This window comes from Helianthus annuus, chromosome 11 (assembly GCF_002127325.2).
Source record: "Helianthus annuus cultivar XRQ/B chromosome 11, HanXRQr2.0-SUNRISE, whole genome shotgun sequence".
NCBI lineage: Eukaryota > Viridiplantae > Streptophyta > Magnoliopsida > Asterales > Asteraceae > Helianthus > Helianthus annuus.
In genome coordinates, this window is record NC_035443.2 from 4,959,653 (window position 1) to 4,972,708 (window position 13,056).

The 13,056-nt window shown below is 46.4% G+C and overlaps 2 protein-coding genes across 2 annotated transcripts; both read right to left on the minus strand.

Moving 5' to 3' along the window:
* Positions 1 to 5,801: 5,801 nt before the first annotated feature.
* On the minus strand, positions 5,802 to 7,430 carry LOC118483854. The gene is made up of 2 exons (XM_035979500.1): positions 6,133 to 7,430; positions 5,802 to 6,049 (listed from the first exon to the last, which is right to left on the minus strand). Exons 1-2 carry the CDS (start codon positions 7,342 to 7,344, stop codon positions 5,849 to 5,851), a joined length of 1,413 nt encoding a protein of 470 aa, XP_035835393.1. The 5' UTR covers positions 7,345 to 7,430; the 3' UTR covers positions 5,802 to 5,848.
* Positions 7,431 to 7,515: 85 nt separating this feature from the next.
* On the minus strand, positions 7,516 to 8,726 carry LOC110887592. Its single transcript, XM_035979501.1, has 2 exons — positions 8,063 to 8,726; positions 7,516 to 7,992 (listed from the first exon to the last, which is right to left on the minus strand). Exons 1-2 carry the CDS (start codon positions 8,673 to 8,675, stop codon positions 7,775 to 7,777), a joined length of 831 nt encoding a protein of 276 aa, XP_035835394.1. The 5' UTR covers positions 8,676 to 8,726; the 3' UTR covers positions 7,516 to 7,774.
* Positions 8,727 to 13,056: the final 4,330 nt, after the last annotated feature.

Here is a 13,056-nt window from a genome sequence, read left to right on the forward strand (position 1 = left end):
CTGGGCTTGTGTCATGTTAACGCGTCCAGACATGTTTCTTCATAACAAGAGTAATACGTGTGAGAGAGGTTCGCGAAGGCACGATAGTAGGACAGAGTAAGCACGCACGTGTTCAAACAACAGTAGTTATACTAATCAAGCATACCATGAGCAATGTACTACGCAACTAACAAGTAGGCAATATACATACATCATATTACCTAGAACGTCGAGCCTTGCATGAGGAGCGAAGTGTCGTTGTGGACCGTTGAGCACTAAACCGGTTATAGTCTGGTTTTAACAAAAACGTTTCTCCTTTATTAAAACCAAGTTCACTATAACCAATGGCTCTGATACCAATCTGTCACACCCCCAAAATCCCACCTGCGGAGTACTACCGCTTGGAGGCGTGACTGACCAGGATCCAGCCACCAATCATACTGAACGAGCATATAAATAGTTATAAAAGTTTAACCATCATGATTGGTGTTTCAAAACAACAAGATTAAGTTGCAAGCGGAAGCATAAGTTTAAAGTTATAACATAAGTTCCAAAAGTTTCAAGTTTAACATAGTCTTGTAGCAATCCCTGTCCCACAACGATCCTCCTCCATGCAAGCTCCCACTGAGTACCTATGGTCCTGCAAAGCATGTAGTAACGAGTCAACAACTAGTTGAGTGAGTTCACGGGTGGGCGTTCGTTTTAGTTGTTTCGAAAACAGTTTACTTTATCTGGCATCCTGCCGTGGGGGTTACCCCATAGTTTAAAAAGACGTGACCAGTTCATTCCCAGTTACTCCGGCACTCCGGCCGTGGGGGCTACCCCATGTAGTTATCAGGCATTTCGGCCGTGGGGGCTACCCCATGTACATCATCTGGCTCTCCAGCCGTGGGGGCTACCCCATGTGTATACTAGACTCGTTACCGTATCGATTGCTGACTGTAGTCATGTTTATGTGCCCTGAAAACATCAATGTCTATCATCATTGACGTGCCCCAGATCCATTAGTTCACGCCCGTCCTCTGCGGCACGGTGTGAGGCTTGTCAGACCTAAATAGCGCTATCTAACTAATGACCCGCTCGCCATTGGCCCGGCGATTAGTCGATACAAAAAGGAGGGACTTCGTGATAGAGTTTTAGTCTAGTACGTTTATCCGTCCATCCGGACGAGGAATCACATTCCTGAACCACTGACGTCCTACCCAAAGGTAGACGAGGAACCCACGTTCCTGAATCCCGTTCCCAACCCAGGGAATCCCATGCTTTGTAAAGGGTGTGAACTCACCTCGGTTTGCTCGGCAGTTAATCACAGAAAGTCAATCAAGTCGCAAGTAGTCAATAACGTCCTAACACGGATATCACGTATAATCAGATTCGAACCAAGTAGTGTACAAATGTTCAACACGCATGGAAATCACGTATAATCAGTAACAGTTCACAGTTAACATTCAAACACAATCCACAGTCCAAACAGTTGGGCTCGTGATAACAGGCCCAAATAACCAATCAACCGTAGCACAGAAGTTCATAAGTCCGGCCCACTAACTAAGGCCCAAAGTGTGGTCTCGAGTCGCAACCGGACTCGCAAGCATGGTCTCGAGTCATGCTGTGTGTTGATCATGGATGGTTGCGAGTCGCAACTGGTGTCGCAACCATGATTTCGGTTCATCATGCTGAGGTCTCGAGTCGCAACGGGACTCGTATCCTGTGGTTTCGGCTTGTCCTGTTATGGTTGCGAGTCGCAACCGCGTGGTCTCGAGTCATCACGCTGTGGTTGCGAGTCGCAACGGGTGATTGCGAGTCGGTAAGCTGTCGTTTTCAAGTTCACGTGTTGATGCAGGTGTAGTCAGATTAGTGGTACAATATAATCAGGCCCAAATCCGGAAATAACCAATAGCATTCCACTAACAGTTTTCCTAATCAGGTTACTAGTCAAATGTGGATCAAAATCACAAGGGTTTTCATATTCTTAACTATCATTCAAAGTGTTCTTCACATATTCAAAGCATATTCATCAAGTTCATAACATTTTCAACACTTATATCAACCACAACTATGAATAATCATCAAGACACTTAGCATAACATACAACTCGGTTTCCCTATAGGTCCGATTTCATCACAAGTGCAACCCAATTTCATCATTCATTTTTAACATACAATGAATCTATTTTTTTTTTCAACATCAACATTTATGCATAGTTCCACACATAACAAGATCATTCATGAACCGATTTCTTTTCAAATATCATGCATAACTCAACTACCATATTATCACATAATCTTGTCATACATTTATAAACACATCATGAACATTTTTAACACTAAGCATACAACAATAACCAACAAGAAATGCTAACCGGTTGATGGGGTGTGTGTGTGTGTCGATCCAAAGTCCAAATCCGAGAGTTTCTTGTGTCAACCGAGTGGATCCGAGAGTCTTGGAGGTGTGTTAGTGTTCTTAAGGCTTAGAGAGAAAAGTAGGAGAGTGTGTGGGTGTAATGTTCAACAAATGGTAAAAACTAACTAAGGCATGGTATATATAGTCAAGTTCCAAGAGTGTGCACCCTTAGTGGGTTTCGAGTGGGGGTTCACGGCCCAATGGCCCAACCGGCCACAAGGTTCTCGGCCCAAAGGCCTATTCGGTCACTATTCACTCGAGACCTCTTGGTCTCGAGTCGGGTCCGTTGTTTCGTGTCGGGTTCTCGGTTCACATATAACACGTACACACATATATATATATACAATACACACATAACAAAGCACTTATCACATAAAAAGGTTCACGTTATCATTTAACTAGTCACATAACGTACAAGCAAGTTACAACGAAAGGTTCTAAATTTCGAGTTGTCACAAACCACGTCATCACAGTGCTAACCAATTACAGGATCGGCCCGATCCTCTCCAAACCCGACATCTCTGGGCGATTAGCGAAATGGGCCATTGAGCTGGGCGCGCACACGATACATTATAAACCGCGCCCCGCGATTAAAGGCCAGATCTTAGCTGATTTCGCCGCCGAAGTACCGGCGAATCGCATCCAAGAATGCGAAGAAGCACAAACTCCTGCACCAACGCCACCCTCCTCAGAGACATGGGCACTCTTCACAGATGGTGCCTCCAACGATGAAGGAGCGGGTGCAGGTCTGCGACTCGTCAGCCCCGACGGCCAAGAACTCACATATGCAATCCGCCTCGAATTCAAAAGCACAAACAACGAGGCAGAATATGAGGCTCTGTTAGCAGGGCTACGTTTAGCAGTCAAAATCGGCGTGCAACATCTGGAAGCCCACGTCGACTCTTTGTTAGTTGCAGGCCAAGTACGCGGCGACTATGCCGCAAAGGGGGATATCATGATCCTCTACCTCGAACAAGTCCTGCAACTAAAATCCAAATTCGCTTCATTCAATATTCGCCATATTAATCGAAGCGAAAACAAGTCCGCAGATGCACTATCAAAACTTGCATCTACCAGCTTCCAACACTTGGCAAAGGAGATACGCATCGAAATCCTGCAAAATCCTTCGGTACCCCTGCGCCAAGTCAACGTCATTCAATACGGTTCAACATCATGGATGACACCTATTATCGCATATCTACAATCCGGTGTGACTCCCGAAAGCAAATCAGAAGCACGCAAACTACAATACAAAGCGTGCCACTATCAGATGGGAGACGGTATCTTATACCGTAAATCATACCTCGGGCCACTACTACGATGCCTCAACCCCCAGGATGCCACATACCTCATTCGAGAGATACACGAGGGCATATGTGGCATACACGCTGGACCACGCATGGTAGTGGCCAAAATCATGAATGCCGGGTATTACTGGCCCGGCATGCACCTGGACGCCGTCAAAGAGTTGCGCAAGTGCATCGACTGTCAACGTCATGCTCCAAAAACCTTGCGGCCAAAAAACAACTTAGTCCCCGTCACAACCGCATGGCCCTTTCAGAAATGGGCAATTGACGTTGTGGGACCTTTCCCTGACGCTCCAGGTGCGGTTAAATTTATCATAGTGGCGGTCGACTACTTCACCAAATGGGTAGAAGCAAAACCACTGGCCTCAACCACTGCTATGATAACAAGAAAATTTATTTGGGAACACATCATCTGCCGTTTCGGATTACCAATGTGCATTGTCACCGATAACGGCACCAACTTCGCTGCCGACGAATTTCAAAAATGGCTAGAGGAACTACACATTGAGCACATATTCTCCTCAGTCGCACACCCGCAAGGGAACGGCCAAGTCGAGAGTATCAATAAAAGCCTAGTCGAAGGGATCAAGGCACGGTTGGGAACGGCCAGGCGTGGCTGGGTCGATGAACTCCCAAGTATCTTATGGGCTCACCGCACAAGCCCAAAAACAAGCAATGGGGAAACACCCTTCAGCCTAGTCTACGGTTCAGAAGCGGTGATCCCCGCAGAAGTAGGTCTCCCCTCTCCTAGAATGTTGGCTATTGAAAAACTAGACAACAACATGGAACGCAGGATCGATTTGGACCTCTTGGAAGAAAGGCGTGAAAACGCTGCCATCAACGAGGCCAAATATAAATCCAAACTTGAAAAGTACTACAACGCGCGCGTCCGCGTTTGTACTTTCAACCCAGGAGACTACGTCCTACGCGACAATGAGGCATCTAATGCCGAGCGCCCAGGCAAACTTGCCCCCAAGTGGGAAGGACCCTACCTCATCAACGAGGTCTTAGGGAAAGGCGCATACAGATTGCAAACACTTGAAGGCGAACCTATCGCACGCACATGGAATGCACAACAGCTTCGACGCTGTTATATGTAAGCCATGTTCTTACATTTCTCTATGTAACCTATTGGGCCGCAGGCCATTTGCAGATCAATAAATAAGCAATTTTCTACATTATTGTTTGTTATTACTATTACAAATGCGTGTTCCACTTTGCGGTATCCCAAAAACAGATTGGCAAAATCTTCATTCGCGATACCCATACAAAGTGGTAACCACACACAAATATTGTAATAGGCCAGCAAAAGGCAAAAAGACTTGCATGTTTTATCCGGCCGGATACACAAGTTTTTGTTAAACACTTAACACAATTCCTGAGCCCAAAAAGGCAAACAATGGAATTGACGCGGACTCATACGACAAAGGTATGGAGTACACTCGACCCCATTCACAAATGGGTAGAGTTCCGGTAATATAAGCTTTTACAAAGCTTAAGCAATTCTAAAACCCTCACACGGTACATAACAGAATTGATGCATACCCATACAACAAAAGTATGGAGTGTACTTGACCCCGTTCATAAATGGGTAAAGATTACGCATACACACGTTCATACATGCAAGAATTAAAAACACTTGTACAAACTGAACAAAGAAACTTTATATTCAAAAAATTCAAGTATCCACATGATGCTTACTGAATTTACATAAAGTTCCTATTCTATACAAGAGGAATACAAAAAGGAGGCACACTCGCCAACCTAAACCCTATTTTGTACCGCTGGTACCCGCGTCTCCTCCGGCACCACTAGCGGGTTCTTCCTCTTCCACATCAGGATAAAGCATCCGCAAGCGGTCAACATAGTCCGCAACCTCCAAACACTCGTCCAGCTCCCATACACAGGCAAGGGGCGTGTCATAAAAGGAGGCTACAGCCGCTTTCAGACGACCTTCGGTATCCACATCACGGAACCCGGATGCCTGATCAGTATAACCGCCTGCGGATAATACATTGATATGCCCAATGCAGCGGTTATAACCAGCCTTGAAGCCAGCATCGCGCGCACGCTCCTTAACCAGGTCCAAACCAGATGAGGTCTCAGGGGCATTCATTATAGCCTCGACAATCTGCAATACAAGGATCATAAGTCTTAACATACTAATCCAAGCCAATGTAAAGGCAATGGATACTTACACGCGCGATGCCGTGAGTCCGCAACCACTCACGGTCAGCTTCCAGTTGGTTAAAAGAGGACACCAAGGCATCCTTGGCCTCAGCAGCAGCGTCGGCCCGCTTCTCCGCAGCAGACACGCGGGCAGTAAGGTCTGTAACTGCGACCTCCCGGGCCTGAACCTCAGCCTGTTACAAGAACAGCAAACAGTTCACTCGGTGAATATTTTCAAAACAATAAAGACGAAAGCAACAACGTTAAAGAAACGTACCTGCAGGCTTTCAACAACTTTGCCTAAACGAATGCGCTCCGCATTCGCCTCTTCAAGAGCCTTAGAAGCACGGCTCTCCTTCTCTGCGGCCTCTTCATGGGCCTTTGAGGCACGAGCCCCGGCTTCTTTGGCCTCTTCAAGGGCCTTCAAGGCGTCGGCCTTCGCCTGCAGTGCCTTCACAGAAATGGCCTCAGCCGCAGCCTTCTCTTGGCTCAAGGTAGCATTCGCTGCCTTGGCATTTGTCAGCTCCTGCCGAGCATGAAACAGAATGTCATTCTGCTTAGCCCATGATGCATTCCACTTCTTGCGCTCATTGGACATTTTTTCATTCCAACTTTTGCGCTCATCAGCAAGAAGTTTAGCAAGGGTACGCACCTGTTTCAGCTGGGCAGCGGCAGCCCATTCAGAAGTCTGTTTCTGCTTTTCAAAAGCAGCCTTGTCTTTCTCGAGCTGCTCCGCACCCACACGAGCAGCCTCGACTAACTTCTCTGCTTCCGCCCGCATACGAGTGGCCTCCTCCTCGCGGCGGCCCAGCACCTTATAATCTTCCAAAATGGCATTAGCCACAATGGAAGTCCCCACCAGCATCGATGAAAGTTGGTTAATACGCAGCTCTCGGGGCGCGGCACGGGCACGCTCGACTTCAAACGGGGTCCCCAGACCACCCAAAATCTCCCTACATGCCGCAGGGTCGTTAGAAATATCATCCCCCTGCATAACAGTCCAGGGGGGTCGGTGATACACCATACTGCGACCCGGGCAGTAGGTGCGGTAATAATACTCCAATTCAGACTCCCCAGGCTGAAATGGAGGCCCGTCATAACCAGCAGACGAGCCGCTACCTTTCTCCCCAGCAGGAGACTTCTGCGGCTCAGCATCCTGCTGCCGCACCTCAGCATCAGACTTCTGCTTACCGGCATCTGAAAACCTCAAGTTCAATCCGTCACCCTCATCAGGAGAGATCAGATTGTCCGAGGAGTCCACAGTGTCAAAAATCCGGTCAGCAGTCGCCTCCACCGTCTTCTGCAAAGGGGGATCACGAACTGGCCCAGCAAAAGGGGCCGCAGGCTCCTTAGGCGCGACCTTCTCCTTCAAAACACCCGCACCCGCGGCAGCAGTGTGCGGAGGAGACGCAGGGATGTCGAAAAAAGAATACCCCGCATCTCGGGATTCTGCAATACAAAGAGTATTCAATGAGTATTTCCCACCCATTGTACATACAACACAAAGAAAAGGGATATACTTACCAGCAGTAGCTACAGGTTTCTTCTGCACCGGAGCAACTCTCCTGGTCTGCAGTCTCCGCCTCTTCGGTTCACCACCACCAGCAGCTTTCTGCTCTGGTCCCCTTTTCTCTCCAACAACAGGGGGAACCACAGCAGTTCCACCCGCGGCCGCACCACTACCTATAACACCCAAACCCTCAAGGGTGTCAGATACTACGACGTAATCGGTATATCCCCGAGAACAAGATTGATAGGTACCTGCGGCTTCGAAAACGGAAGAAGGGGCAGCTGAGCCTTCAACACTCCCCTTGCCACGACCCCGCACGGTCTTTTTTACCGTTTTCTTCTCCACAGTCTTTTTGGGGACGCGTTTCTCAAACTTCCCCAAATCCGCAAGGACACCTGGATTCACACAATCAACAGAACCAGTCAAAAAGATAAACTGAAAAAACTAATGCCACGTAAGACGTACCTCTTGCGTCTCCCGGAACCGGGGCTTCCAGCACCGCTTTCGACGGTACGCGGAAGTTCTTCAGAATTTCAAGGTTGAAACCCTTCTTCAGCTCAACCGCAATCAGTTCAACCTGGCCCTTGAAATCAGGCTCGAACATCCTCCACAAGCCAACCGCATCCGCTGATACATGCATGCAAGTTATTACAAAGGCTTAGAAGATAAGGAAGATAACAAAGGGTAACGAGCTTACCACCACCCTGTTCCCGCAACACGGGCCTTTCCTTCCTATCCGGTCTAGAGAGCATCATCCGCAATATCCACAGTTGGTCATTATCCAACTTCTTGAGTTCAATAGGCCGCAGCCTAGAAAACCAGTCCGCGGTCTTCGCGGAAGCAACAGGAATATCTTCATCGGAAACTCCAACATCGACATTCCTGAAAGACATGCTAGCGTAGACCGCACAGGCTTTCACGTAGAAGAACCTCTTCTTCCAGCCTGTCACACCCTTAGGGGGTGTCATCAACTTCAGACTCCCATGCCTTTGAGTAAACGAGAAAAAACCGGTGTTCACCGTCAACTGGTAGAACCGCCGGAAATTCTCTACTGTAATGGGCAGGCCATGGGCACGGAATGTGTACTCAAAATTCCGAATTCGGAACATTCCGAAAGGACTAAGCTGGGAGATATGGAGGTGATAATACTCCAATACCTCCGCCACAAACACCGTCACCGGCAACCTAAGGTTGCCGTGGTTGAAAAAATCCGCCCACAAGGTTATATAACCGGCCGGAGCATCGGCACCGGTGTCCCCCACTTGTGGGTAAGTAGCATTCCAGTCTTTGGCCATCTGAACAGTGGCCATCAGGGTTTTAAAACTACCTTTTGTCCACTTCAACACCGGTAACCCACCACCGGGAACGTCAACATCATCATCTTCGTCTTCTTCTTCAGCCATTACCGGCTGTTCAGGGTTTTCACCCTCCACATTGTGTGGATTCGATGGTTCAGCCATCAAAAATATTCAAGAAAGAAAAGATGGTGAACGGAAACACCAGCAACCTCACCGGAATTTCAGAAAAAATAGTCGGAGAAGACAGATAACCGTTTCTCTCTCAAACGGCAAATTTTTTGAATTTTCGAACAAGTGAGGGGAAACCACGAACGGTTTCCCCTTATATACCCATCGCAATTAATGCGGAGGGAGAAAACAAATGATCACGTTCAAAAAGAGCGAATCATAAGACACCACGTGTCGAGCGCCGTTTCCGCTGACGGTTATCACGCGCGCGTGGCCGCCTACGCGCTTGACACAAGAGACGTTTACACTCTTCGCTACAGTGCATTTAATGCCTCGGGCAGTGCAAACGTCCTTTCATTTCAGCACATGCCAGGAAGATCTCACCAACTTCCACCAACTCACACGTGCGTCCAGCCACGTATGCAACAAAAAGCGACTACATTATCCAATTATAAGCGGCATGCGGTTTCTCTGGTATACCGCACCATAACCCATACCGCATGTCGTTTTTTAACATACCCCTAAAAATAGGTAAAAACATATATCTTTACACTATAAGGGGGTATAATACCTATCCGCACTACCCACGAGCACACGTGGAATATGCGGACTTCCCACACACGCGCCCGTTCAGGTGTGTCAGCTGCTCAGAACCAGCGCTGGCCGTTGGACTGAACCGCATCTCAGACATAGGGGAACTGCATTGCCTTCATTTTCTTCAAGCTTCAAATCCCTCCTGCCCGGTTCACAACCGCAGAGGGTACATGAACACCTTCTTTAACAAAAGGAAGGAAAGGTATGCACGCGAACGCACATCAGCAACCCTGTCTCCTGAACCTTAAAGAGCTACATCCGACCCGCACCCACTTCGAGCAAATGTGGTAATGCAAAACCACAGACATTCACGAGGAGCTACGGACATAACCATAGCTTCCGCAGAGTGGTTGCTACGGAAGAGCCAACCTCACTCCACATCACCGAACAATGCTACTACAAAGCAAACTCGGTATTGGAGCGGGAAGGTAAGTGGCTCCAAAACGAACGCAGAACAGCGCTCTAAATAAACCCGCGTCGAACAACAAGCGTCCGAACAGCGGTAACAAGTCTGCTTATGACTTTGTTAGCCCAACTATGGGCCGCATAGAATAAACAATGGTGGGCATACCCTTGCCTATGACCATGTTTATTTACCCATAGTAGGAATATACATTGTTCGACCAAACATGGCCAACAATGACGCAACGAGGTAACCGCAAAGAACGTGCGGTTACTAGAGAGCTATGACGATAAACACGAAAACCCCACAAAAAAGGGATCGTCGTCTCATAACTCAATACTGAACATAGAGCTCGAGCAAAGCACTTGCAAGCATCAACAACTTTTGATCCCAGTCTCAAAGATTGGTCCAAAAGTTTTCTTTTCTTCTTCATGCACCAATTCAACAATTGGTATGAAGAAAAGCCCACCTTTAAAGGATGGGAAACCTCCACACACCTTCGAAACACCATCTCAGAGGTTGGTTCGAAGTTTGTGCAGCATTACTAACAAGGTCTCCAAGAGACCTTCGGCACAACAACAGGTGGCAGACCACCTGGTGACATAAATCGGCTGAGAATCTCGCATCAGACGAGTTTCCTTCACCGATACGGAAGAGGCGTCAGATGACCCTTCCGGACCTCCAGCTTCATTTACATACAGAAAAGACCACACATGGTCTAGGATCTTCTCCAGACTCCAAACTACCTTCCAAACACCATAGTCCAGTACTCCTCCCACATACACCTTGTATGTGGCAGCAACACTAGACTGGGGGGACTTGAAGGGGTATGGTCCCAGATCTCGCGTCAGCATCGACCGCGAGTGACCATTACCCTTATCAAAACCCCCACTAGCTAACAACCCACTTGTGCCCATGCGGTAACGCATCAACACAAGGGTTGAATCCAATCTATCTAGTAGCAAAGGAGGACTTACATGGAACAGGAGAACGGTAGAGTGATGCGACATAGCATCACATCTGGTGTACGAAAACGGAAGTATTCACAGCGACGCGGCATCGCACCAGGTCCAGTGAACACTTCTATCAATACAGGAAAGCCTTACCTTAGGCATAGAAGAAGATGAACGTAGTGGTACGGCTGACACCGCACCATACGGACATTTTCGTCACGACAAGGGATGCAGGCAAGACGACGATGCGGCTAGCACCGCATCTCGCGTATTCCTTGATCACAAGTAAGAGACGCGGTAACTTCAGATGTTACCGCACGTAGCGATGCGGCTTGCACCGCATCCTATGTACTCAAGCAAGTGGTACTGACACCACAGTGCAAGTGGCACCAATGACAGTTACCTGTCAGAGCTACGTAAGCAATGGACTGACGTGGCGTAACCTCCATAACCGACGAGCCTGACACACCTGAAAAGGGGCAGCACGTCGTCAGTCCATCCATCATCATCCTCCTCCACTCCTCGGCTATAAATACCAACCCCAAACCAGGTTTGAGGTATCTTCTCACAACTCTCTCACTATTACTACTATCTTACTTTGCTTCCCAAGCAAACTACTGATTCTCACGCCGGAGAGTGGTAACAAGGAGCACCCCCCACCCCATCCTCCTTGTTACGAGTCACGGCTTGTTTCCTTGTGCAGGAGATCAACCACCGGTGATCCAGCCAGCGATCCTCGAGAGGAAGGGATTAACCCTTCTTGACGAGACCAGTGAGTTAACCCTGCCCGGTTAACCATTGTTTCATCACCTGGGTGAGCCAAAAAAAGGCCCTTAGGCCTTACCGAATTAAATTTTATAAACTAGTTTTTTTTTAAGTTATTAGTATTTAGGTTAACGAATCAATATTGAGCATATCACATTTGGGCTAGGCTTTATGAATTAATATTGGCAATAAGTTTTTAGATATTAGATTGGGCTAGGTTTATTTTTAATTTTTAGATCGAAATTAAACAATTCAAGAACTCAAGAAGAAAAGAAATAAAGAATACTCACAATCACAATTAGCACAACAATCTAATAAACTATTGGGTTATTATTTGGTTATTTGGGCTAATTACTATTGGGCTATCATTTGTTTTTTTGGGCTAATATAATCAGTATTATTTGAGCTTGATTTCAGTTTGTAATTTTTTTTTCAGGGGTGTCCTAGTACTTGTTGAGGGGTGTCATTAGTATAAAAATCGAAAAAAAAAATAAAATTTTACACTACCGGAAAAAAGTTGAGCCGTAGCCCATGCTACGCCCCAACCTACATTAGGTCCGCCCCTGGGCTCGTCACATTCGTGGGTGAGGCAACGGGGGATGAAACCGGGGGAGGAGGTGTAGCCGATCCTCGACAGGCTATCACAACCCGGGGACGGCCCCATACCCACAAGCCTAACTCATAAGGTTAGTCGTCTTTCTACTTTTCAACTCTCATAAAGTTCCTTTTAACATTTTTTTTTTTTGGATTTTGGTTCGGCAATTCAAATAATCAAACAGTAATTAAATGATATCTAAATGCATAAAAGTTATACATTTTAAATTTTTAATATGATATTTTCGAATAATATTTGATGTGTTAGTATAAAGTTGAATATTTGACATGTCAGGATTCTCTCCGCTCACATTTTAAGACCAAGCGAAACCGTTATTATAAGCCCCCCCCCCCCCCCCCCCCCCCTCTTCTATTTTTGTCCCTTTCTATTTGTTTTCTTAGTTTTGAACATACTATTTGTAGTTGTTTTCTCTTTGTTTTGAACATATATTAGTAGTCGTGGAATTGGTACAAACGTGTTTGATTTTAAAGAAAAAAAAATATCTTCTTTATAAATTAATATTTGGATGATGTAAGCCACCATATAAAATGATGAAATTTTCATATTTAGGTATGCATTTTATGAAAAAAGTGTTCATAGGCTCAAGGAGAGAATATTAGTTTGTCAACACTCACAATTCTTATTCGCTAATTGTTGTATTTATATGTTTATTAACGACAAGGAATACAAACTTATAGTAAATGATTTTTCGTGTACAAACTATTCATCAAATAATAATAATAATAATAATAATAATAATAATAATAATAATAATAATAATAATAATTGTATTTATATTGTGGTGTTTTAGAACTGAGTTTTTGATGAAACAATGGTTAATCGGGCATGGTTAACACACTGGTCTCGCCAAGAAGGGTTAATCCCTTCCTCTCGAGGATCGCTGGCTGGATCGCC

Excerpts from the sequence above, each read along its gene's own strand:
- LOC118483854 (XM_035979500.1), bottom strand. The coding sequence starts at position 7,344 with ATGGGTGGGAAATACTCATTGAATACTCTTTGTATTGCAGAATCCCGA. Across the intron at positions 6,050-6,132 it reads AAGTTGTTGAAAGCCTGCAG|GCTGAGGTTCAGGCCCGGGA; the intron begins GTACGTTTCTTT and ends TTCTTGTAACAG.
- LOC110887592 (XM_035979501.1), bottom strand. The coding sequence starts at position 8,675 with ATGGCCACTGTTCAGATGGCCAAAGACTGGAATGCTACTTACCCACAA. Across the intron at positions 7,993-8,062 it reads GTTGCGGGAACAGGGTGGTG|CGGATGCGGTTGGCTTGTGG; the intron begins GTAAGCTCGTTA and ends TGCATGTATCAG.